The sequence below is a fragment of the Mytilus edulis genome, chromosome 5 (assembly GCF_963676685.1).
Source record: "Mytilus edulis chromosome 5, xbMytEdul2.2, whole genome shotgun sequence".
Taxonomy (NCBI): Eukaryota; Metazoa; Mollusca; class Bivalvia; order Mytilida; family Mytilidae; genus Mytilus; species Mytilus edulis.
In genome coordinates, this window is record NC_092348.1 from 33,745,050 (window position 1) to 33,772,848 (window position 27,799).

At 32.5% G+C, this 27,799-nt stretch overlaps 1 protein-coding gene across 1 annotated transcript; it reads left to right on the forward strand.

The window, feature by feature from the left end:
• The first annotated feature begins 203 nt into the window (after positions 1-203).
• Positions 204-27,232, forward strand: LOC139525052 (fibrinogen-like protein A). The gene is made up of 5 exons (XM_071320229.1): positions 204-712; positions 2,701-2,846; positions 20,125-20,221; positions 22,362-22,523; positions 26,991-27,232. The coding sequence occupies exons 1-5, from the start codon at positions 337-339 to the stop codon at positions 27,230-27,232; spliced, it is 1,023 nt and encodes a 340-aa protein (XP_071176330.1). The 5' UTR covers positions 204-336.
• Positions 27,233-27,799: the final 567 nt, after the last annotated feature.

A 27,799-nucleotide genomic window follows, 5' to 3' on the forward strand; every position in this document is an offset into this window, starting at 1 on the left:
TTTTCTTTATTCGTCAAATTCTTTTGATTTCTCTTCCTAACAATATCGGTTTCTCAGAACATAAAACAAATATATTTGCCAAGTCTACTTTAAACGAAATTAACATTTGCTATAGATTACGACACAAGAAAGAAAGTTGAAACTATAAAAACATTAGAATGTATTTCGGTTTATTAAAATATTTAGAAAAAGAGAGATGCCAAGATATTGTGCGTCATCTGAAATCCTCAGATTTGCAAATCTTACTGTTAATGCTGCAAGACGAAGATGTAAAAATTGTAGATGAAAAAAGAATATCGTTTATAAATTCTAATCCGACCAAACGTTGATTTCGAAATGAGAATGAAGACTTTGTGGTTATTAATTTGTCAGTTTTTGCAATTAACATCTAATCATGTTGTTTGGACAATATCATTAAATACTTCTGATGATGCTGTGGTAGAAATGCCTTTGGTAACAGATAACATAAAAGCACCACTGGTGGCTAGCCTTGACGTTTCGTCTTTGAATAAACAACTTAAGCACTATATAGATAAAGCTATATCTACTGCATATACGGACAAAGTTAAGGAGATTGCTGAACATAGTCAAGATGAACTTAAAACTACAGTATCTCGTTTCGAAAAAATGTTCAGAGATTTGACAGAAAATGTAACAGACTTAATAGAAAATTTGGAAAATTCGAATAGAAGCTATACTGAATCAGTTTCAGGTAAAGTTTATCTTTTTTTTTTAATTTTCATATGTATTTGTAAAATAGCGAGTTCTAATTCATTTATCCATATGTGTTGGGTATAGTCATAAAATGATGATGGAAATAATTCAGAAATTAAAATAAAAGTATAGTTGCAAATAATGTTTAGGTTTAATATATATCTAGGCATAGCTTGCCTTCGCTTCTTGCAGAATTAATTAAGAGTCTGGGGGAAATCATCGGAATCTTCCGACGTTATGCCAACAAAAAAATAGAATGAAATTCAAAACAGTGTGTCTGTGACCATTGACTGTGGGGTCACCAAAGGTTTCTTAACGCCTTTAATTATAAAATAATTCGAAAAAATAATCAGGAATAACCTTTATGTTTTGATTTATATAATTGATATAAATCAAAACATCGTGTTATTTCTGATTATTTTTTTCGAATTACTTTATTGAGGTGTTGAGAACCTTTGGTGACCCCATAGTTTAAGTGTCTTTAAAAAGTACATAGTGAGCAGTGGTCGTTAAATACAAACGTTCACCTAAATTGTCCCAGTCAATGGATGAATTTAATGTGTCAATCAATGGCCACAGCCACACTGTTTTGAATTTCATTCTAAAAGAAATTGTATTTTAACAGAAGGATTCATTAACAAGAGTGCACACACTGAATAATCTCACCTGCATGATGGACTGACCATTTATGTATGTTGATAGTCCTAAATATAAATATAAAGTTTTACAACAAGTATCACATAAAATTAATATGATCAAAGAATATGAGGTCAAGGTCAGATAAACCAAGCCAGAAATAAATGCATACCCTACAAATATTCCATATACAGAATAAATATAAAAAAGAAGACATGTTATGATTGCCAGTGAGACAAGTCTCCACAAGAGACCAACATGACACAGAAGTTAACAACTGTAGGTCATAGTACGGTCTTCAACAATGAGCAAAGCTCATACCGCATATTCAGCTATAAAGGGCCCCGAAATGACAATGTAAAACAATTCAAACGAGAAAACGGCTTTATTTATATAAAAAAAATGGACGAAAATCAAATATGTAACACATCAACAAACGACAACCAGTGAATAACAGGCTTCTGACTTGGGACAGGCACATACATAAGGTCATTTATTGCTTAAAGTATACAAGAAACAGACAAACAATTAAAACGTTATATTAATCATTGAACCATGCAAATGAGGCCAAGGTCAGATGAACCCTGCTAGACAGACTTGTACACATTATAATCATTCCATTCATCAATTATGTCGAATAGTGTCTATCTAAGAAACAAACTTAAATAGAAAAACTCACAAAAAGGCTAGTCAAGGTTATTGTAAATTGGGTGTAACATAGAAAATTGGACCATCTGTTCTAGTGATTTTGATTGGTGTCGAATTTTACTTTTGGCTGAGGCTTTTCTTTGGGCTCCGACATTGCGATTAGGTTATAATAGAGTATTTTTAATGTCCCTCAACAGGAATTTCAAACCTATGGCAAAAACAAAAACTATATTTTCAAGGCTCTTACAATGCGAATGAATTAAGCGAATAACTAGAATTTGCTAATTGGATGGAAACGTAATAAGAACTTCATAAGCGAGCAAATTATTGTTTTCGTTATTTACGAGACAACAGTCTCGATTGATTCAAGGTTAGCTATACGTTGCTGGTTTGAACATGACCAAGATATATATCTGAAGAAAAAAATTGTCAACAAAAAGTGAATTGAATGCTGTAGTTTTGTTTCGATTTTCTTTAATACAACTTTCATTGCTTTTGTATAATGATTGCCTTGTATTCATTGCCTTTATTTTTTTTAAGTTTAATTATTATCTTCCTGAAATTGTACTTACATGTATTTTTAATTTGGACGTTTTTTTTAAAGTCGTGCTCGTTATTGGCAAATAACTGCTTTTTCGTTATTTTATTGTTGAATTATTCTGATTTGTGTAAATTTAAAGGTTTAATTCCTTATTTCAACAGAAACCAGGAGACCTGTTAAGTTGTCAAGAGACTGTTCTGATATAAACGCTGGTAATACGAAAAGTGGAGTCTATACAATATACCCAGAAAATGTTCATACTGTGAAAGCCTATTGTAACATGGACGTCGATGGCGGTAGATGGACAGTAAGTTATTAGTTAAGATACTTCCAATTGCAGATTTGTTATTTATTTTCATAGTTGTCTGTCTTTAGTTTGATTTTATATGTATTCTGTTCTAAACATACAAAAACTTCATTTTGAACATTTGATCCATTTGTAGACGCCGTTATGATGCTGATTGCAGTTCTTGCATCATCTGTTCTTAATAACTTGGTTTTGTCGACAATTTCACGTAAATCGTGGATAACCGCCTTTCCTAGGTGTATGTCGTTTTATCTTCTGGCGTTACACATGTGTTACAACAACATTCATTTTGCCAAATTGGAAAGTGTCGGTGATTAATGGTAAAGATTGTTTTAATTCTTTTAATGCGCGACTTTTTTCTGTTCTATTTGCGAAAGTTTTCCGATATAGGGATATTTGCTCAATTACGGCAAATTCCTTCGTAGATTTGCTATAGGATTGTTTTCTTTTTGTTTTGTTTTCTCTTTTCTCTTTTTTGCTTTTTCTCTCTTTTCTCCTTTTTATTGCAGAGATTGTCATTGAAATTTTTTTTTGGCTTTTTTGTTTCATTACTTAGTTACTTTTTCAAATAATAATTTTTGTTTTTTTCTTTCATTTTCTCAAATGTCTTTGCTTTCCAGAGTTTTATTCTATCTGCGGCAGAAATCTTTACTTCTGTAAATAAAAGTTTATAAGGTCTCGGATAAAAGTTACATCTATTAATACAAATGTCAACTGAAGTATTCAAATATGACAAATATTCATATCATAACCATTTTCATAATTTCTGGAATTATTAAACAAATATTTCGTAACGTTCAAACCCAAACTTTGACTGAAACGTTGTTTTTTAGCAAGTGCGACATTCTTGTTATACTCCGCGAAATTGACTGTTCTTTTTAACAACTTATTGAAAATTGCTGTATTTTAGATTTTTGAAAAATTAAGAAAAATAGCATTTTAAAAAAATCATAAAATTCTACCATTATAAGAGCACTGATAAGCAAACAATTGATGAAAATTTGAGTTGAGTTCGTTTTTACGTCAAAAAATGGCGGTGCGACAACCTTGTAAGCCTTTGAAAAATCGGTCATAAATTACCATATCCTGGAAAATGATAGAATGAAATTCAAAACAGTGTGGCTGTGGCCATTGATTGACACATTAAATTCATCCATTGACTGGGAAAATTTAGGTGAACGTTTGTATGTAACGACCATTGCTCACTGTGTACTTTTTAAAGACACTTAAACTATGGGGTCACCAAAGGTTCTCAACACCTCAATAAAGTAATTCGAAAACAATAATCAGAAATAACACGATGTTTTGATTTATATCAATTATATAAATCAAAACATAAAGGTTATTCCTGATTATTTTTTCGAATTATTTTATAATTAAAGGCGTTAAGAAACCTTTGGTGACCCCGCAGTTTAAATGTCTATCGTAGGTACGTTGTGAACAGTGGTCGTTACAGACAAACGTTCACGTAAATTGTACCAGTCAATGGATGAATTTAATGTGTCAGTCAATGGCCACAGCCACACTGTTTTGAATTTAATTCTATCATTTTCCAGGATATGTGTCTTTAAAATTCATAAAATTAAGCAAATTAACATTGATGTAGTAAATACAAATACTAACCTTTTTCCATTTTAGATAAATCAAATCTGTAATCTCAATTTTGTTTCCCGTGGGACAGACTTGCCCTTGTAGTATGGAACGCTTTTTTTCTTCTAAGACGTCATCATAACGTCATAAAAATGCATAAAAGACAGAAGGAATCTTTCTGTTAAATAAAGGAAAAACCCGTTTTTCAAAATATTAAATAGTTTAGACGAAAATCATAGTTTAGTGGTTACAATAAATGAAATATGTTACGCTGGACAGCCTAAAAATTGCCGTTTTTTTTTTAAATGAAGCATGTCGCATGTAGCATAAAACATAGTTTTAACAAATTTTTTTTCATTTTTATTTAAACATTATTTTTTAAAATACGTACACAGTACAGCAATGAATATAATATCACAAAATTATATTTTTGGACTTGCATCTTGCCAACTACACTGGATTTTCCAGTGAGGTACAAACATTGCGTGTAACGCTTTACAATTCTCTGGTATCTTTAAAATTGAACTGCAAGTATATTTTGAAAGTTCCCGGGAGTTAAAATCATACATTTTGTAATAGGGTATACATGTCGACAGTGCAGTACTAAGTATTCTGACTTTTTGAGGCATAGTAATGACTGTTTAGACTGTTATCAATTTAAATTGAATATCAATTATTATACTACCTGTAAGAATGTCCTTCTGTAGTAAAATTTCTCTTTTTCTGCATAGTTTTTTTTTTAAAGAAATATATAGCGTTAACTGCACTATGCGAAAAAAGTATGCCTTACTGTTGCAACAGACTATTGATTTTCATGTCAATCTGATAAGTATGACAATTAATAAACTATTACAATTGAACAATCAGGGGAAAATAGTAGATATATTCATTTAATTTTTTCTGACATTTTAAAAAACTTTAAAATACTGTAGTTTCTGTGAGAACGTTTTTGTTCTTTGTTTACTTCTGCTTACTGCCGTTGAAGCCAAAATTGTTTGAATAATTTAGAAGTCGTTTAATTACAGATAAATAGGTATGATCCAATATCAATGTTTTTTTGTAAGTTATTAAGTTCAATGATATGAGAATGGTTTTTAAATTGCAAGTAAAATCAATAAAATGATAGCTCTTTTAATAGTAACACAACTGTCAAACTTCGGGTCGTGCACTATTGTCTCTCACCCTGTCTACTATTTTCGCATAGTCAATGTTAAAATCAACATTATCATATAATTAATAGAGTTAAAATTGTTCGCAATATGCTGAGATAACTCCAGATTGTGTTACACGTGATACTGTTCAGAATATGTTTAATAAAAGAGGTAGGGACAATTTGCCGGCAATTTGTTTCATTCGATAAGATAGATAAATCATGTTTTAAATAGCCCGATAGATGCTAATTATAGTACATAATAATACGTCACATCATTTATTTTCATACCTTGAACAGGTATTCCTACTAAAACAAGGCCATGACTATTGATTTTTTAATATTGATTTTATTTTCTTATTAACATCCTTTATGCAAGGTGCCATACCATGTAACTTGTCAAGGAGCCAAATAATATCGAACTAATTCAAATCGTGATTTTCTCATTCTGAATATGTATATCTGTATTTGTCCTGGTCTTTTAAGGTTTTATCGTCTATAAGATAAGACAAGAAAATACATGTACATGTATATATTTTAACCGGAGAACATCTTAAATCAGTTGGTCATAGATCACCCTGTGTTACTACTTATTGCCTTTTCTGTAATTTTAACAAATCGTTGTGATACAGATGCAACAGCTTCTTGATGCTTTACCTACAACCACGATTTGTAGTGTAATTGATTTGTTCTGTGGTGTTGTTTTATTTTTCTGATGAGTTATGTAACCGTGTATAGACGGTAGTAAAAATTTCAGTACAAGTATCTCTACAGTTTGTGATTTGGCGACAACATTGTTGTTGACAGCATTTGTTACATATAATACCATGTTCAAAAAAGGTTTCGACGAATTATTTTTTGTTGTTATGAAACTTGTATACAATGGCCTTATTTTAAGTTATGTGTATATTACACTAGCAACATGTAGGCTTAATTTCTATAGAATTAATTCTCGTGTTATTGGTTATGTACAGGCACCTACATCAGTTTGACGGCAGTTGTCCCTTGGATATATGTAATGTAAACACATGAAAAGAAAGTAATTCAAGAGTATGGACAGTCATAGGATTGCACACAATAAGCGATACATTATTTTTTCTTTGATACACGTAAAATGATATACTAGTAAACTAACTGAATGGTCAAAATGAACCAGAATGACTCTATGAATCAAGCAAACATCCGAAAAAATATGATAGAAACTTTAGAATTTAATATAACAACGCAAAAAAATGCAAAAGTTCTGAGCGAGGTTCGAACCCTTTCTTCAAAACCGTCACTTAATAGTAGTTCTGCGCTCTACTGGTGGAGCTACGGTGATTCTTATCATTATCACTCTTATTTAGAAGCTATATTGGTACAATTTTTCGATGTTACAATTTTTTCTTTAAAAAGTTGTTTTTTATGTAATAAGGACACACTAAACCAATTTCATTTTTGAAGTAAAAAGTAGTATGAATAACAACAGTCATAAAAAGCATAACTTTTTTTTTGTTTGAAATGTCCTTCTTGGGGGATTCCCTGTTTTTTCCACATAAAAACACCCGAAAATCCGGATATTGGACTTTCATCCTTTTTTAGGGTTAAATTAACTATTGATCACACATATCATACTATATGTAAATCGAGATATTGATCAAAAAGCATTTTTATTTTTTGTTTTTATAGTAAATTTTACTCTGTTGGCACTTTTTGAAATTGGCCCTTCTGTGAAAAAAATCCTCGGCATATTGGCCCTACCTCAAATTTAGTAGGCAACAAACATTTAGAGAAATCAGAATAATAGAAGAATATTAAGTCCGTGTAAAGTACTGTAACAATTAATACTTTTGCAAATATTGAGACAAAATTGATACAAATACAGATTAAACGTCATATCAGATTTCGGTGACGTTGTATTAAATTCGAGGAAATATATATGAAAACAAAACAATTATTACAAGTTGTTACTTTTTCATTTACTTGTAAATACATCTTTTGTTTTTATGATACGAACTGATAATTTGTTTTCAGATATATTTTCTCAAATCTACATGCATCACCTGGTCATGGAAGCGCTTTTTTCTCTCGTATTCAACTCTTTCATACTGAAATGTATATAATACTAGAACACACCCGTGATATCGCGGGTCCGTGACTGAATTAAAGTATATAACTATGCGTATGCCTTATTTTAGTATTGGTATTGTCATGCCGATTATAAGATGCACAGTTTTCTCTGCTTTCAAAATCTTTCTGTTTGAACCCGTCGACCTGGAACCTATCAATTATTGGTAATATTAATTATTTGGAAAACAAAAGGGCCTGTAATGGAGTATTTAAGTAATCAACAGCATTGTTCTATATTAGTTATAAATACAGTTGAATTCTTTGATTCGCTGTTTTACGTCATGCCGGCTAACAAATGGAAAACTGTGCCTATACGCCTTATATTAAGTCCAGATTTTAGTATTCGTATTGTCATCTTAAAAAGTCATACTGATTAAAATACTACAATAGGGAACAATGTGACAATGTTTGAATTTAGTAGTGTCAACCCTGTGCTTATGACCCGTGTATACAGCAAAATCCTAAATACACCGTTTGGTGGTGAGCCTGTCAGATGCGGAACGTACAGATAAGGTTAGAGGTAACAGGTGAATATACTATTGGTATCGGTATCGGATTCGACCCGAAACTTGTTAATTATTGGCAATATTAATTATGTGGAAAACAAAAGTGTCTGTAGTGGTGTAATATTAAATCTACACCATTGTCCTATATTAGCTAAATCTACACCATTGTCCTATATTAGCTATATATAAAGTTGAATTCTTTGATTTGTCGTTTTTACCCCATGACGACTGACAAATTGGATCTCGTTATTTTAGTATTATTATTATATAAATTATATAGCAAAGTTCTGAAGTCCGAAAATTTGTGCCAAACAACTATTTTTAAAGGAATTGTGCCCCTCGGAAATATAAACTATATACCAAATTGCATTTTGAGCGGTCTCATGTTTACAAATCTTGCAAAATATTTATGATATTTATATCAAAGACTTACATCATCAATGTCTCGGATAGGTTGGAAAATCAGTGCCGATCATCTATTTCTAAAATAGTTATGCCCCGTAAAATATTTAGTATATACTATACAATTGCAGTATAAGAGCTTTCAAGCCTACATTCATATGGATAATTAATTTAGAAAATTCGGGGACGAGAACGAAAATCAGCATACATGTATGTATTATGTGTACAGGAGTAATGTCTCTTCGCTTAGCATATTATTGGCTGATTGACAAACAACAATAAATCAATCATTGATTGAATTAATCTACCGCTGAACTACTTCTGGTACACGATTGCAATTTTCAGATGGTTTACGACATGTGAAAAATCAAATATAAGTGCTTTCTTCAATTAAATATATATTTAGGATTTAGATTAAAGACCATCTTCAAAATTTAAATATTACTTGTGCTGCATGTCTGATGTGTATGTTCACACAGTTTGGACTGGTGGATCCCAATTAATGTCACATTGAAGCTTTTACAGACGAATCGGTTGACGGTTACGGAATATCTGTTTGATTACAACAGCTCAATTATTTGTAATACATTTTTCATATTCAAAAAAGTATTTCTTGAAGAAAATTTGAAAAAAATGAGTAACAGTTCCTTTGACTATAGATGTCAGCCTTTTATTTATTACAGAAAAAAAAGATATATAGCAATGTGAAAAAAGTGCACTTAAATGCAGCTGATAAGGAAGCTTCGAAAAGGTCCTCACTTAATAAAAAAAATCATGTCTTCTACACATTGTGAATACGTAATTTAATTTTCACCTATTTTCAAACCTAAATGAATAAGCTTTCCAATAAAAAAAAATCAAACCTGCATCAGCCAATCAGGAGCCTGAAAGTTTTTTTTATTCTGAGTACAATTTTGCCGGTTGAATGTAAATAAATAATTGCGCTTTTGTACATTTTCTAATATGACCACAAACATACATTCAATTGTCATTACATCAATCCCGTCCTATTTTCCTCGTATGTGATCTGTCAAACTAGACTTATCACTATGGAACGCCATGACTGCCTTATGTTAATGATCAGCATTATATGCAGTGCTCACACCATTATATTAAGTGCTCACAACATTATATTAAGTGCTCACAACATTATATTAAGTGCTCACACCATTATATGCAGTGCTCACACCATTACATTAAGTGCTCACAACATTATATTAAGTGCTCACAACATTATATGCAGTGCTCACACCATTATATTAAGTGCTCACAACATTATATTAAGGGCTCACAACATTATATTAAGTGCTCACACCATTATATGAAGTGCTCACAACATTATACGTTTTTTGTTGTATGATGAGATTGTTGTATGATGAGATTGATGTATGATGAGATCATTCGGTAAACATCGTTTTTTTGCGGAAATTACCGAATCCATAATTTGTAAATTACGGTAATTCCCAGCAAACAAATTTAAACAGTTATTAATGTTTGGTTCAAAATAACTAGTTTGTGAATTTAAATTCTTTTAAGAATATAATTCGGACTACGCCGCATTTTTGCGCCTGTCCCAAGTCAGGAGCCTCTGGTCTTTGTTTTTCTTATATTATTATAATTTTAGTTTCTTGTGTACAATTTGGAAATTAGTATGGCGTTCATTATCACTGAACTAATATATATTCGTTTATGGGCCAGCTGAAGGACGCCTCCGGGTTCGGAAATTTCTCTTTACATTGAAGAACTGTTGGTGACCTTCTGCCGTTGTTTTTTCTATGGAGTCGGGTTGTGGTCTCTTTGATACATTCCCCATTTCCATTCTCGATTTTATGCTATACATTAAAGTCAAATTAGTTTCGACAATTTTCCATTTTTTTCCCCGTGAGTGATCCCTATCCATGAGAAAGAAGCCCCACAGAAACAATCAAGATCCGCCGTCAAAAGTAACTTTCCAGATAACGAAAAAAATATTCAGATATGAAATTTTCAACCTTTGAGATTGATCCTAACATGGGATGTGGAAAAAAATTGGTAGCAAAAATAACAGAAATCCTCAGACTATAGACAAGCTTGTATGTGAGAAGAATTAGAACGCCAATCACAACAACGAGAAGAATTCACAGTAAAACAATACTAGAAGTTCTCCATTAATATAATTATATTACAATTATATATTGACATAATAATGAGTATCTTTTTTTTGTGCTTCCGTTACAAAACAAATTGTGTGGACTTTAAATAAAATCAAAGAAGTACTCAGCAACAAATAGCATTCCTATTTTTTGTGGTGTTGCTATCATCTGGACCTAAACACAAATTTGAATCTTTTTTCGAGGTCCATTGTTATCAAAGAAGTGCGATCTAAAAGATATTATTCTTCTATGACTTGTAGTTGATTATATTTTGTATCTTAATGTACCAGAATTAATTTAGGTCAAGTAGTTATCAAAGGTACCAGGATTATAATTTAGTACGCCAAATGCTTGTTTCGTCTACATAAGACTCACCAGTGACGCTCATATCAAAATATTTATACATCCAAACAAGTACAAAGTTGAAGAAAATTGAAAATGATTCCTTTTTCATGGACAATCGTTACTATCCAATTATAGTAAATCATTCTATTTTACTCACAGTTTGTTTCAATCTTTACCTAAATGCAAAACTTAGATGCATGTTTTTTATTAGTTGTTAGTGGCTTTGAACTAGCTGTCAGTAATTGCGAGTACTCTCAGATCAGTACTTATAGTGTCTTTTTGTTGTTGGGATATAGAAGTACCCGCCCACGTCTACTCTATTTTCGTGTAGATGGATTTATATTTGTACCCATCTGATGAGTTAAGCCTTTTACAACTGATTTTCATAGTTCGTTCTTATGTTGTTCTGTTACGCCACTGTCCCAGGTTAGACGGAGGGTTGGTATCCCGCTAACATGTTAAAACCCGCCGCACATTCTGTATATGTGGCTGTCCCAAGTCAGGAGGTGCCTTTATTTCAGTGGTTGTCGTTTGTTAATGTGTTATATACATGTTAGTTTTTCGATCGTTTGTTTGTACATAAATTAGGAATGTTTTACGTTTATCATTTCGGGGCCTTCTATAGCTGCATGACTATGCAGTATGGGCTTTGCTCATTGTTGAAGGCCGTACTGTGGCCGTTTAGTTGTTAATTTCTGTGAAGTCATTTTGTCTCTTGTGGAAAATTGTTTCATTATCAAGCATACCACTTTTTTTATATATATTAACCGTGCAAAATGACGAACAAACGTAGTAAACGTTTTTCATCCCCACAAACTCAGTTTTTATAAGAGATGATAACTTTAAATGAAAATAATGTTAATCTGGGTCTTGAAAGGGTAAAATTTATGGATTTTAAAAAAAAAAAGTGTGTTTCCAGTTTTTGGAGAAAAAAATAATTTGTTTTTGATTCTGAGAAAAAAAAATTGGTTGATTCACCCCTAGCTGCCAATATATGTAATGCTAAAATTGAATTAAAAAAAATATTTTCGACTTGTCGCGAAAAAAATAAAAATCAATAGCCCCCCCCCCCCCCCCCCCCCCCAAAAAAAAAATAATTAATTAAATGGTTGCTGCCTAAAGTTATGTTAAACACCTACAATGAAATGCTTTAAACTGCATTTTCCATATCTGTTAGATACTTATTCATGTGAAATAACAAATTCTGAAAATGGATGCCAAAAATGACTCAATCATGACATATATATATAAGCTAGCGTAATATAACGCTTATGTTTTATAGAAAGCTGACTGTTTTATTTAAAATGTAATTAAGCTTTTTTTAAACTGAGTACGGACTATAAAGTGGCACCTTGCTAAAGTTCTTCAGTAGGAAATGAGCTCGAGGAATATGTCATACATATTTCCCTTCGATATTTCATTAAATAAGCTTTTTATTATTTCACTTACATTTTGCCATTTGTATTTCTTACGACGAACAGAACTACTTTAATCATTCACTTCTTAGTTTCATCTTTTCCTTACTTATTTCAATCAGTTTTAAATATTGTATACTGCCTTATGATCACATGACTTTAATAACTGTTTAAATTTGTTTGCTGGGCATTACCGTAATTTACAAATTATGGATTCGGTAATTTCCGCAAAAAAACGATGTTTACCGAATGATCTCATCATACATCAATCTCATCATACAACAATCTCATCATACAACAAAAAACGTATAATGTTGTGAGCACTTCATATAATGTTGTGATCACTTCATATAATGTTGTGATCACTTCATATAATGTTGTGACCACTGCATATAATGTTTTGACCACTTCATATAATGCTTTGACCACTGCATATAATGTTGCGAGCACTTAATATAATGTTGTGAGCACATAATATAATGTTGTGAGCACTTAATATAATGTTGTGAGCACTTAATATAATGATGTGAGCACTGCATATAATGGTGTGAGCACTTAATATAATGTTGTGAGCCCTTAATATAATGTTGTGAGCACTTAATATAATGGTGTGAGCACTGCATATAATGTTGTGAGCACTTAATATAATGTTGTGAGCACTTAATATAATGGTGTGAGCACTGCATATAATGGTGTGAGCACTTAATATAATGTTGTGAGCACTTAATATAATGGTGTGAGCACTGCATATAATGGTGTGAGCACTTAATATAATGTTGTGAGCACTTAATATAATGGTGTGAGCACTGCATATAATGGTGTGAGCACTTAATATAATGTTGTGAGCACTTAATATAATGGTGTGAGCACTGCATATAATGCTGATCATTAACATAAGGCAGTCATGGCGTTCCATATATCACCGGCTATCTTCCTACATGAGCAACACAACGGAAAATCATGCCCGGTTTATATTGCCGTGGTCGAGTTGATCAGTGTCAGGTTTTCCATGTCGTTTTTGTTCTGTTGTTTGTCTTTTTCGTCTTTTCGTCTTTTTTGCGTTTTTTGCCATGACGTTGTCAGATTATTTTTGACATATGAGTTTGAATGTCCCTTTGAACATTCGCCTTTTTTTTTACTTCTATGTCTGTTTAAGTAGTTCATTCCAATTTAATCATTTTAACAAAATTGTAAACAACTGTCATACAATGGTAAGGCTAAACTAGCTGTAAAACGCGTTCACACACTCTTCCTTTTTAATTCGAATTGGCTAAATCGCATTAAATATAGGCTTTTGTTAATACGAATTAAAAGTTAACGTCGTTCGGACAGTAAAGCAAATTTGACGCGCACTGCAATTCGAATTAGAATTTACGTTTGGATGTAAAACGTCTCGAATGCGCGCTAGTTCGAATTAGTTAATTAATGCGAATCAAATTGGAATTGTGTGTGAACTCAGCATAGTTTTTATTTTACGTTTTGAATTAACCTTTGAGTTTGGTATTTTTTGTATTTTCTTTTCATGTCTCTTTTAACTTTTACGGTAATTACATATTTCCGCACCCCTTACATATAAATGTTTTGATTTGCACGTTCTTGAAAGACTGTTAGTAACCAATGATATCACCGCTGTGACCAGCTTAGTAGTCACTGCTTCGGTACCGATATCATTTTGAAAAATTGTATCTGTTGAAAAAATATTTCTTCTTTGTGCCTTCAATTTGAATGTTCTGTATATATGGCTTATACCACTGTTATGCTTCTACACGTACCTGGCTTTCCTGATGACGATAAAACCCACAAGTATTTCTAGTCCGGCGGCTACAAGCATATTTCAGACAAATTGTGCACATCCTGCTACAAGCATGAAATTTGGCATAGACATTCCTCAACTATTACTCTTTTATTTCAGAAAGGGAGGCATTTGAAAAAAATGTCTCACTTCCGGTATAATTCAAAATGGCAGACGTCATACTTGAATCAGCCCAGTTTTTGAAAAGGTGTTATTTTCATGCTACTAGCATAATATTTGGTACAAACCTTTGTTATGTACTTCTTTTGGATATATTTAATAGATTATGTCTTCAAAAACCCTTTTTCCGGTTAAAACCCAACATGGCGGACATTGTACTTAAATAAGGTTAGTTGTTTGGGAGGGTAATTGAAATGTGCTTTAACGTATTGCTACTATCATTAAATTGTGCAGGAACCTTTATGTGGTGCTTCTGATGGATACAATGTATAAGACATATGTCTTAAAAACCCTTACTTCCGGTAATATTAAAAATGGCGGACATAGAAATATCAATTTATTTTCCAAGTATTCAACTTTTTATAAAATGTAAAGAAACAGATTTTTTTTTGTGCTGGTCGTTAAACTTTTGGCTTTAAGTTATCCCCAAAACCACTTATTCTATCATGTTGTAAATGTCTAAGTATAAAGTTGACACTTTCGGTAAAAGTATGACGTAAATTTCAAAGATGAATCCTCGATCCATTTCTTCGATGTACAGTTTTGGATAGATTGATTAACACAAAATAAAATCACTATAGTACTGAAACATATTTAAAATTACTACAATTTTCGGCCAAAAATAACATCACCACGACATGCACACATCGCAGTGCCCGGGATACTCGATTTTTTCACATTAAAAATGACCGCGGCATCCTTTTTTACATCCACAATGTACAAGCTTCTGACAAATGATGAGGCCTAAAAAAGAGTTTTTTTAAAAGTTATCCTCTTTGTCCCTGCCTGGAGTTGGTAGCATTAGAGCCAATCCCAAGGTAGTCTCCCTAAACACCTACCTAAGTATATGGCATGATTTATATGCTGGAAAAGACTAGACCAAGTTGAGGGAATAGCCTCAAAAAAGCCTTCCTTTTTGCGCAAATCGTTATTTTCTTGCTTCGTTAACCATGTTATACCCACTGATAAGTTTATGCGATCTTTCCGTAAAATCCCGGATTTTTAGTCCCATCATTCATTCTGTTAAAGTCACATCTTCAAATGCAATCAATGTCTCCCACATAGTCTTTTTTTCTCCTTTCAAGCAAAGAGAGAACCATATCACAACAGGTAAAGGCATGGATAACAATAAGTGTGTCAGATCACTCATTACCTAGTGCATTTGAAAGGCCATTGATGGATATTAATCCAAAGTCTTTTGCCCTCCCAAACACAATCCATAGTTTGTCTACCCCTATGTCACGGAATAGCGAAACAGTAGTGAAAGCATCATCATTAACGACTGTTCGAATCATGACTTGTTTAAGTTCGTGTTTCACTGCACCATGATTTTAGTGTCTGCCTCTAAATGTGAATTTGGTGCTGAACTTGAAATACATCACGTGGTGGATAAGATGGAATATCCTGACCATTTGTTGCTATAACTACCATACGCATCCAAGACTTCATCCACTCCTATTACAGTTTCAAGGTATTTTATTAAGGTAAGGACATAATACCCAATCAGCATACTCATTAGGCCGCAATTCACAATCGGAGAGCTGATTTCCGACATTTACATAGACTGTGGTATTGTTTCTCACATCCATAAATTCCAAAAACACATATTTTCTTGCCTTGTTAACCCAATCTGTTTCTTTTTTTCGATCTTACAACAAAACCACGTATCGTTTTCAATGACATTAAATTTATCAAATACATATGGTGATGTTAGCTGGTCAATCATCATTCTAAGTCACATCTTCGAACTCCATTAATGTCACCAACGCAGTTCCCTTTCCAGGAAACGTGTTATCTTTTAATGCCTATTGCATTTGAAAGGTCATGGATTGATATATATCTTATGCTTTATCCCCTTCCAAATGCAAACCAAAGTTTATCTGCCACTATGTCACGGAATAACGAAACAGCAATGACACCAGTATCGACTGTTCAAGTCATGTGTTTCACTGCATCAGACACATCGATCTTGATTCTAGTGTCAGTCTCTTTATGTAAACATGGTGCTCAACTTGAAACATCATCAAGTGGTGGATAACAATAATAATATTAATGAACATCCTGAGCATTTGTTGCTACAACTACCTTGTACTCAAAATTGTATTGAGCAAGCTGCTGTGACTGAAAACTAAAAAGTTCTTTCTTATTGTCGTCATCTCTCAGAAAACTTTGCCAATTTTGAGGATGTTTTTAACCCTGGATTCGTCTGTGTATTCCCTTTCCCCTAAATATTACTCTTGCTTCTTTTAGCAGCTTTCAAACGTCTATGTTCGCATCCGACACTACATCCACTGTTGTTACAGTTTCAAGGTGTTTACTAACGAGTATGATGAATGGGTATTATATCCTTACCTTAATAAAATACCTTGAAACTGTAACAAGAGTGGATGAGTATGGTAGTTGTAGCAACAAATGCTCAGGATATTCTATCTGATCCACCTCGTGATGTATTTCAGGTGTAGCACCATGTTCACATAAAGAGACAGACACTAAAATCATGGTGCATGTGTCTGATGCAGTGAAACGAGTCATGATTAACAGTCACTGATGATGCTGTCAATACTATTTCGCTATTCTGTGACATAGGGGCAGACGAACTATGGGTGTGTTTGGGGAGGGCAAAAATCTTTGGATTAATATCTATCAATGGCCTTTCAAATGCACTAGGCAATGAGTGATCACACACACTTATTTCTGACCAATACCTTTACCGGTTGTGATACGGTTCTTTTTTTGCTTGAAAAGAAAAAAAAAGACTGCGTTGGAGACATGGATGGTATTTGAAGATGTCACTTTAACATAAAGAATGAAGATTGATCAGCCTAAATCAGCGGGGTTTTACTGTAAGATCGATAAAATTTATCAGATGGAGCTAACATGATTAACGAAACAAGACATTCATTTTTTGCGCAAAAGGGATGGCTAACTATAAGTGAGGCTATTCCCACAACTAGGTCTAGTCTTTTCAAGCATGTAAAACGTGCAATATACTAATGCAGGTGTTTAGTGAGACGAGTTTGGGATTGGCTCTTATGCTAACTAGTCCACCCACTAATGGATTGCGAAGGGACAAAGAGGATCCCTTTTAGAAAAAACTCTTTCTGACGCCTCATAATTTTTTCAGAAGTTCGTACATTGTGGATGTAAGAAAGGATTCCGCGGTAATTTTTAATGTGGAAAATCGGGTCTCCCGTGCACTGCCTTGTGTGCATGTGGTGGTGACTGAATAAACATGTATTCTTGGCCAAATAGTAGTAATTTTTAATATGTTTTAGTACTAATAGTGATTTTATTTTGTTTTAATCAATCTATCCAAAACTCTACATCAAAGAAATGGATTGAGGACTTATCTTTGAAATCTACGTCATATTTTCCGGAAGTGTCAACTTTATATTTAAACATTTACAACATTATAGAATAAGTGGTTTTGGGGATAAATTAAAGCTAAAAGTTTAATGACCATCACAAAAAAAAAATCTTTTTCTTTACATTCTAAAAAAAGTTGAAAATTTGAATAATAAATTGATATTTCTATGTCCGCCATTTTGGATATTACCGGAAGTAAGGGTTTTTAAGACCTATGTCTTATACATTGTATCCATCAAAAACACCAAAGAAAGGTTCCTGCACAATGTAATGATAGTAGCAATACGTTAAAACACATTTCAATTACCCTCCGTAAAGGTGTAATACCACCATTGATTTTTCCCTATTAGTCTTTGTTAAATTGGCACTTTTAAAAAAATTGTATAGTATTTACCTTTATTTCAACCAAAGAAATACTTTGCATGTGTAAAATTTAATCCTTTCCAGTGATACAGTGAAAAATTCACACTTGCATATAAGAAAGTAACCAGCACCGGAAGTAAACAACCCAATTTTTTCACTGTTATTTACTGGTTACCTGCTTTGGTAACTATGTAACCTTAACGCTCCAAAATATTTTATAAGACCATCAAATAAAAAAAGAATGCTGCTTTCAGACATCCAACATACATATTTACGACTCAGAAAAATTTAAGTGCACTGAAATGCAGGGTCAATTTTCTACAACTGTCAAATTCAAGGGAATATTTTTTTAGGCCTACTATCTTATGCAACCGGATGTGACGTACCATGATTTGGTGGTATTACACCTAAATAATAAGCTTATTTAAGTACAATGTCCGCCATGTTGAATTTTAACCGGAAGTTGGGTTTCTGAAGACTTCTTATCTATTTAATTTATTCAAAAGTAGTAAAAAACAAAGGTTTGTACCAAATATTATGATAGTAGCATGATAATAACACATTTTTACACACTAGCCTTCGATATTGGGCTGATTAAAGTATGACGTCCGCCATTTTGAATTTTACCGGAAGTGAGACATTTTTTTTCAAATGCCTCCCTATCTGAAATAAAAGAGTAATAGTTGAGGAATGTCTATGCCAAATTTCATGCTTGTAGCAGGATGTCCACAATTTTTCACAAAGCCGCCGTACTATTCGGACTAAAGACATGTGTTAAGTTGTATTTGTCTTACATTTTAATTCAACTGTCAAATGGTTCAAATACAGTATATAATCGTCTTTCTATATTTGAATGATAACATTGAGTTACAGTAATTATCATAGGGTTAATTGTTTGAATATCCATATAATATAATTGTTTATTTACAACAATTTAATTAATGAGACGGTATTACACGGCGGACTATGTAGATGAGGTATACGATAGATATAGATTATAACCTGGTTTTTTTTATCAGACCCCTTATTGGCTCTATTTAATATCAGACCAACAGTCGACAGGCTCGAGGGATGATTTTGACCATTTCCGTTTCTTTTTTTAACAGATTTTGAAGTTAAAAATAATGTTTTAAATAAAAACAAATTTACAGACTTCGTCCCTTTTCTCAGTAAATGTCTGCTCTATATAACCATTATTTTCAAAAATGCGGCATAGGACGAAGTGTGTGTGATTTTTGTTTGTTTAATTCAAACATATCTTAACTTCAAAGTCCGTTTAAAAAAAACCGGTAGTACCGTAACTTTCCGATTTTAGTTCAGTTGTTAGGGATTTTAGTTGTGACGTTATTTACGTTATAACGTCATATTCAATGTTAACAAAGAAGCGCTATCATCAGATTCCGTTTTTTCATATCAAAGAATAATTATTATTAAAAATGAAATCGGTTTTGTGTTCCTTCCTATATTTTACAAGACTGATAGATATATATTTAACTCCAAGTCTCAAGGCAAACGAGACCGGAAGAGGGGAGTCGATTTCTGCACAAATGCAAAAAAAAGTTTAAAAAAATATAAAAAAAAGTTAACGACTTTGAGTTCATTAGTAGAACGATTTTTTAGCTGGACATTTTTGTATTTTTTCCTTATTTTTTTACCATTCTACTGTAATGTACCTTTTATAAACCAAGGTTATAAAATTCTTTTCTTGTAAATTAGATGCGCACATACATTAATATTAGAATATATCTTTTTGAATACAGCCACAAATAATATGTTGTTGTTACTGCTTGGACAAATTGATTTTAAATTACATTCGTACAGAAATTATAATGACGCTGGTAAATCTGATAAGATAAAAGTCCCTATTAAATGTAATGTATTTTAAGGTAACCGTTATTGATTAAGCAATTGTACTGGTTTTGTTTCAGGTCATACAAAGACGACAAGATAACTTAACTGATTTTTATAGAACTTGGTCAGACTATAAAAATGGATTTGGAAGTCTGAATGACAGTTTTTGGTTAGGTAATATCTTTTGAATATTTCTGTTAATGTTTTATAAGTTCCGGACCATATTTGTATTATAACCCGATGCATAAGGTCATGACTATATTATGCGTATATACATGTACTCATACGGTCCAAACATTAGTGTATGATTCGGGTACTCAATACGATAAACGTATATTGTGTATGGCCTTTTAAGGTCTCATAATATTCCCCTTTTTGCAATATTTTATGGTAAATAAATGCTGAATGTTGCCATGGATCCACAAAAAGGAATTATTTTTCACCATTTTAACTTATAAAAATCAATCCTGAAAATACTGATCACATATATATATATAGAAAGTCAGAAATAGAAGATGATTTTGGTGTTTAATTTCAATTTTATTTTCTAACTGTGGAGTGGAATCTTATTCGAAGTCTTATTGATTCAATGCGACGGAGGTGTCAATGGATCTTAAATGCAAGAGGTGGTCATACAAGGTATCGACATGTTAACCTAAATTCTGCACTTCTCCTATTAAAATTGTCCGAAAATGTGCATATTGTTTTAAATCGAGAACACATTTTATTTTATCTTCAACATGGTGTTAGCTAACTATTCCATTAACTTATTGTTATTATTTATTTGTTATAAAAAACATATAAATGATTTTACAAGCATTTAACATTTCTTTGTTTGCTTTGTATAGATTAACAAACATTTTTATATGTAAACATAAGATAGGAATTTTTGTCTTATTGTGAACGAGATGTGAAACTAATTTTACTCATACTGTTGTAGAAATTTTTTTATTACCATGGCCATGGACGTACATGTTTTTGTATGTCATTATAGTTTTTGCAGACACCAGGAAGACACTCATTTACCCGTCCCTAATTCTGGAATATATTTAAATATGGTATCAACCGTTTCAAATGAATAAAAGAGATGTGGGGGATTGGGGGTATACAACAAAGAGACAGCAATTCATAAACTCACTCAAACACAATTTTTTTTAGAAAGCAACAAACGGTCTTAAGCAAAAGTGTTAGAAGATATGGCTAACAATTATATTTTCTAATAAAACAAAACCTTAATAATTTCATAGTATGATATAAAGGTGATACAAATTGGGCTATTGCTTAATACAAAATATACTGTGCAAAAGAGCAGCAGTCTGATATACTACTTCATCGTAGAATTCATTTTATTGAGACGAAACGGAAACATGCCACCATTTTACAGTAAAAATTATATTAAAATAGATTAAAAGTCCTTTCATCACAGGATCTTGACAAAATATACGAATACATGTAAATGTATAAGAAGCTACCATGAGGAAGGCAAAAGAAAAAGATATAAACTGTTTATTTTCCAAAATGGGAACAAGCTAAGGGCAAAACGATTGAAGATTTGATACAAAATAAAAATTGAAGAGCTTCTTTATACAAAATATACCATGCAAAAGAACGACAGTCTGAAGCAATACTTTTTCTAAGATAAAAATATGTTTTATGAGGCAAAACATTATTATTTCAGGTACATGTAGCAATTCTTACTGTTCCACGCGAATTTACAATGCATGTTAGCGCTTAATATTTTTTTTTAAATCCATGAATGTATTTCGTCGCAGAAGCTTATAAATGATGTATTTCTCACCTGCTTAGAAAATTAAATATAAGTTTAGAAGCGCAATATCATAAATATATGTCTGACACATAGAGTTATATAGGAATAGACTTTACCTAACAGGAAAAGTAACTCTTTTTTTTCGATTTCCTTTTTAATATGCAAGTTACTTAGTTAATCAAAGCATCCTCTTTTTTGGAAATAAAACAGCTCACCGCAAAAAATGTTGTTTTAAACATTATTCTTTATATGTCTATTGAAGATAGACTATACAGTTTTCATCTGTGTAATGTACCTAACTCTAGACCGCTGGTTCTGCTTTAATTGCTCATAGATTATTTTAAAATCGTGCAAACAATTTAAGCAGAGTACAACTAAGATAATTTTGATAACATATTTTACAGCAAAAATACCTGAAAAATTGTGAAGATAAAGCACTATAAAAATATTTGTCTCTAAACTAACAAGATGAATCAGCTTTATATAATCCGATAGGAGTGTCATGTAGTCTATACCTAAATTTCTTTTTCGTTTTGATTTATGAAGGAAACGACAATATTCACAAACTAACTTCTGGTGGACGGTATGAATTACGAGTGGATTTAAGTGACTGGGAAGAAGGAACATGGTACGCTGTGTACAAGACGTTCAAAGTAGAAAACGAATCATCAAAATATAAATTGACTGTTGGTGATTACAGTGGCACAGGTACAGTATGTCAATGAATCATGCATGAATATGGATAAGGTTAAGTACCATTTCCCGATATATGGTAACATGTTTTTTAGCTCACCTGGCCCACAGGGCCAAGTGAGCTTTTCTCATCACTTGGCGTCCGTCGTCCGTCGTCCGTTGTCGTCTGTTAACTTTTACAAACATCTTCTCCTCGGAAACTACTGGGCCAAATTCAACCATATTTGACCACAATTATCATTGGGGTATGTAGTTACAAAAATGGTGTCTGGTGAGCTAACCAACCAAGATGGCCGTCATGGCTAAATATTGAACACACACATAGGGGTAAAATGTAGATTTTGGCTTATAGCTCCGAATCCAAAGCATTTATAGCACATCTGATAATGTAACATTGTTTATCAGGTCAAGATATCTGCCCTAAAATTTTCAGATGAATCAGTTGGTTGGTTGCTGCCCCTGAATTGGTAATTTTAACGAAAGGAGTAGGTCCGGTAAGGACTCATTTTGGCCTCAAATTTCAGTTTCATCTGACGAAAGATTTTGACCACTTTTTAAACACTTAAGTGTCTATTTCACTTGATTCAATTAGTTTATGTGAAAGATTTTAACTGATTAAGTCATTAAAAACGATCCGATGGAAGCTCAAATATGAAAAATCTCTCAAATATGCCAAAAAACGTCACTTTTCAGATTGTTTTTGTCAAAAATGAAAGTGGCCGCATCCGTGTTCATCCACAACCTTTATATATGTTATGTATTATCATAAAATACAACTTACATTACAATATTAAGGATGAACAGGAATGCGGCCACTTTCGTTTTACACGGAAACCGTCTAAAATTTAACTAAAATGATAGAATTTTGAAGATTTCAGTAATTTAGCATGACTTGACGGTGCTACAACCCGATATAAGTGCATTGTATTGTAAAAAACAGCCCATATTTATGTCGCAGATGCATTCATCTGTCCAATAAATAACTAAAAGTTTACATTTTAACAATTTTGTAAAAGTGTTATATTTTTGGGCCAAAAAGGGGCCTTACCGGACCTACTCCTTTTGCTGTTTTTAGTTATTATCTTGAATAATGTTATAGATAGAGATAAACTGTAAACAGCAAAAATATTCAGCACGGAAAGGTCTACAAAGTGAACATATCCAAAATGGTCAGTCGACCCCTTAACGAGTTATTGCCCTTTATAGTAATTTTTTTTTCAGTTTTTCGTAAATTATTGTTACCTTTTACAAAATCTTCTCATCTGAAACTACTGAGACGAATTTAACCAATCTTGTCCACAATCATCATTGGGGTATCCAGTTTAAAAAATGTGTCCGATGACCCCGCCCGCGAACAAAGAGAGCTGCCATTGCAAAAATAGTACATATAAAGTGAAATGCAGTTTTTGTCTAAAGCATTTAGAGCAAATCTGACAGGAATGAAATGTTCGTTAGGTCTAGGTATATCTGACCTGAAATTTTCAGACCAATCATGCAACCCGTTTTTAGGTTGCTACCTCTGAATTGGTAATTTTAAGAAAATTTTGCAGCTTTTGGTTATTATCTTGAATATTATTATAGATAGAGATAAACTGTAAACAGCAATAATGTACAGCCATAAATAAGTCAACATAATCAAGGGGTTATTGCCCTTTATAGTCAATTTTTAACAATTTTCATAAATTTAGTAAACTTTTACAAAAGAATTTTACTACTGGGATAGATTCATAGGCTCAATAGATAGAGATAATTATAAGTAGCAAAAATGTTCAGTAAGGTAAGATCTACAAACACATCACCATCACCAAAAACACATGTTTTTCATGAATCCATCTGTGTCCTTCGTTTATGATATGGACAAAGACCAAGGTGAGCGACACAGGCTCTTTAGAGCCTCTAGTTACTACTTTCTTATGTTTAATTGACCAATTTTTATACTTTGGTATGATGATATCTCTCATTGAAATGTAGCCTGTAATTTAAAAATACCACCCAGAACAAAATACAGTTTCCAATAAAAAAAAGTGGGGGGTGTTTTCAAATATCCAGGGTACAATTAAACATAATAACGTACGAGTAGAAGTTTTCATGGAAATTAATGCAATAGTTTCCCTGGCCTCATTAACCATTTGACCGCGCTCAAGAAACATGTTCGCCAACGTTACGGAAATATAAAACATACTGATAAATTATTAAAATTGAATATTGTTTTGTTTTTAAAATATTTCTAATGAAGTTTCAATACAAATTAATGATTTAGAGTATAAAACACCGATAGAAATGACATCATGACATTGCATTGTTTATTGGGAACTACTGAATGCTTCCCTATTATTTTTCTCGCCGTAAACATAAAATCAATGTAGGAAGACTCGTCGTTCTAGCGAACAAATATTAGTTTTAATCAATTAAGCATCACCTATAGCAATAACTTGCTCTTGTTTGGCTTTTATACAATGGCATAATACTTTATAAATTTCATGCCTCTTAACCTCCTTTCTGGATTAACTTTCACCTGGGCACACCTTAGACCTTAACAGTCTAAATAGTTTTCTATAACATGTTATGAACTGATAGGTTACAGTGGCTGTGCAAAACACTCAAATGGTAGATAGGGGGTATCACTTAATGCGACAGTAGTTTGATGACGTTCAAATATCGCCAATCGATTAGACAGAGACGAATAAAAGTAACAAACAAATTCCGAGAGAATCGCAAGAACTGAAAAAGGAGCGCGACCAGGTGCGTTGACAGTGTAAGCGTACTCTCCTTTGCATGTATACCCGACATTTAAATGCACAGTCATTATTAATAGATACAATGTTAATCGTTACTTTAATAAAAAAAAAACTTTATTACTGGAACGTTGTGAGTTCGAATTCAACAAAGGGTTATGCATATTTGTTTACTTTTTTGCACATGATGGTGAGAAGATTGAAGATGTACACGATATTGTTTTAAATTCATCAAAATAATTACAGTTGGTATCATTGTTGGAATGTTTCTTATAATATGTTAATAAAATCTTATTTTGTCCGTTTACATAATTTCTTCAATTACACCAAATGTCTAATGCCAATAAAGTGTTAATAAAAAAGTTCCCCTTTTACTTTCTCTTTGTTTTTTTGATAGAATCGTGAATAAAATTATGAGACGACATTTAATATCTTGCAGAATGTAGGTCGTATAAAAGGATACCGATATAAAACGTAATATCGGCAACGAAACTTGGTTTATTTGACCCGACCCCTTATCTCCCTAAAAAAAAATGCGATAGAGATAGAGAGAGTACTGCACTCCACTCTTGTAAATTATGAATGTGAACAAAGATCACCTTACACTCAGATTTAAAAAGATATTACTTACTGTATTAAGAAGTTGCAATGATTCAAGGACTATACCTTGCGCATATTTTCAGATCTACTGATCAAACTATTGATATTAGAAAAAGAGCAAATATCTCGTCATCAGGGTGTAATTACAGTCATTGATAAACTAGGTTATAATTGCAAAACACCGAATATATTACTATCAGAAGTGATAAGTAATACTGGTGCAGTGATGTTATAACAACACAACAAAAGAACAGATTAAAAATCTGTTGGAAAGAGTTTGACCCATCAGATTCATAAAAAGCACAAAAATAGATACCTCCGATCCCATATAACAAAAATTCACAAACTAACCTATCTTAGAGTACTCACAAATCCTGAAATTTAGTCCAATTGAAAATTATAGATAAACCAAGTTCTCCCGAACTAAAGTTTGCTCACAATGTAGATATTTACAGTATCCTCAGTTACTTGATCGTCGGGTTTTGTTAGCAGTTTTGGCTTAGAAGAGGGCAGTTAAATGTTATCTGTTTAAACAAACATGTGGGATAGCCAATGAGACAATTATCAAATAAAACCACAAAGAATGAGTCGAACGCACTTGCCACGAGAGGGGTTCGAACTCACAACCTTACTTTTAATAGACTGTTACAGTAGTTGAACTATTAAGACCACTCGGCCACTGAGACCCTCCATAAAAATCCGAAGCGCAATATAATAAATTACATAAAACACAAGTACAGACAAATAATTATCAATATCATACCATATCAAAGAATGCTAGCAGTTATTAAAAGCATGCTGAAATTCCTTAACCCTTTTTATATACAAATGTATGAAATCATTCAGTCCTAAACTATTGTATTGCTCGCTTTATTTGATTGAAAATTGGACTGTAATTTGTAATGGATTCTAAAGTACCTTTACAAAAATGCATGCTTCTTTCGAAGGCAGATTGTGAGCTGAAATGAACGGTGACCCTATATTTTTATTTTATTTTTCCATTCAGTGTAGGATAAGGTTTATTAATTTTATAGGGAAAAAAAGCGAAATCCTATATCTAAAAAAAATTATCTATACCCGCGAGCCCCATGAAGTAGAAAGAGCTTTGTTTTGCACCTGAACTAAAAACTATTTGTTTCTATGACAGGTGATCAGCTGACATATCATAATGGCTGTAAGTTCTCGACAATGGACCAAGATAATGACCAAAATAGTGACAACTGTGCTAAAAGAGCAAAAGGTGGATGGTGGTACAAAAGCTGTCATATGTCAAATCTAAATGGTATCCACGAAAAAGGAATGTCAGATGAATGGACCTCTGTGACTTGGTCAAAAAGTGGCGGACAGCATTATTTAAAGTTTTCACGCATGATGATAAGAATATATTAATAGCTATCTTGTAATGGTGACAAGGTGTAGGATTCATTAATCAGAGCCTCTAATTTATCAATGAATTCAAAATACTCTTAAAGTTATACTCTATGATTTTTAAACGCTTTTATGTTTATGAAATAAATTCTTCTGAACAATTTGTTGGACTATGACAATAACGAAAATCAAAATGATGGTTTTTATTTTTTCGAATGCAAAAATCCCAGACTACGAACGACTCATCAATGCCGATTGATTAAAAAACGTCTAAGGTAGATGAGGTCACAGGCACTTGTTTCTATCCATACGAAGGTCGACTATCCATATAAATATAAGAAGGTGGCTAACGATTTTTTTTTTAGGTCACGACAGTCTCCGCTTGGGACGCTTTTTCTACCTTTCAACTTAATGCTAAAAATCCCTACCTTATATGAATCGATTCAGTGAATATTTTCCTTTAACACTAAACTAATTTCATAATCCCCACAGTGTTCCTCTTCACGGTAATCTACTCTCAATTCACTAAACCATGTCCAAAAGTTCAACTACCATCTTTTCAATGTATCTACTTCCGGTTGACATCGC

Bases quoted from the DNA above. Each gene is read 5' to 3' on its own strand.
- LOC139525052 (XM_071320229.1), top strand. From the start codon at position 337: ATGAGAATGAAGACTTTGTGGTTATTAATTTGTCAGTTTTTGCAATTA. The intron at 2,847-20,124 runs GTAAGTTATTAG...GTTTTGTTTCAG, and splicing joins TCGATGGCGGTAGATGGACA to GTCATACAAAGACGACAAGA. The intron at 20,222-22,361 runs GTAATATCTTTT...TGATTTATGAAG, and splicing joins GAATGACAGTTTTTGGTTAG to GAAACGACAATATTCACAAA.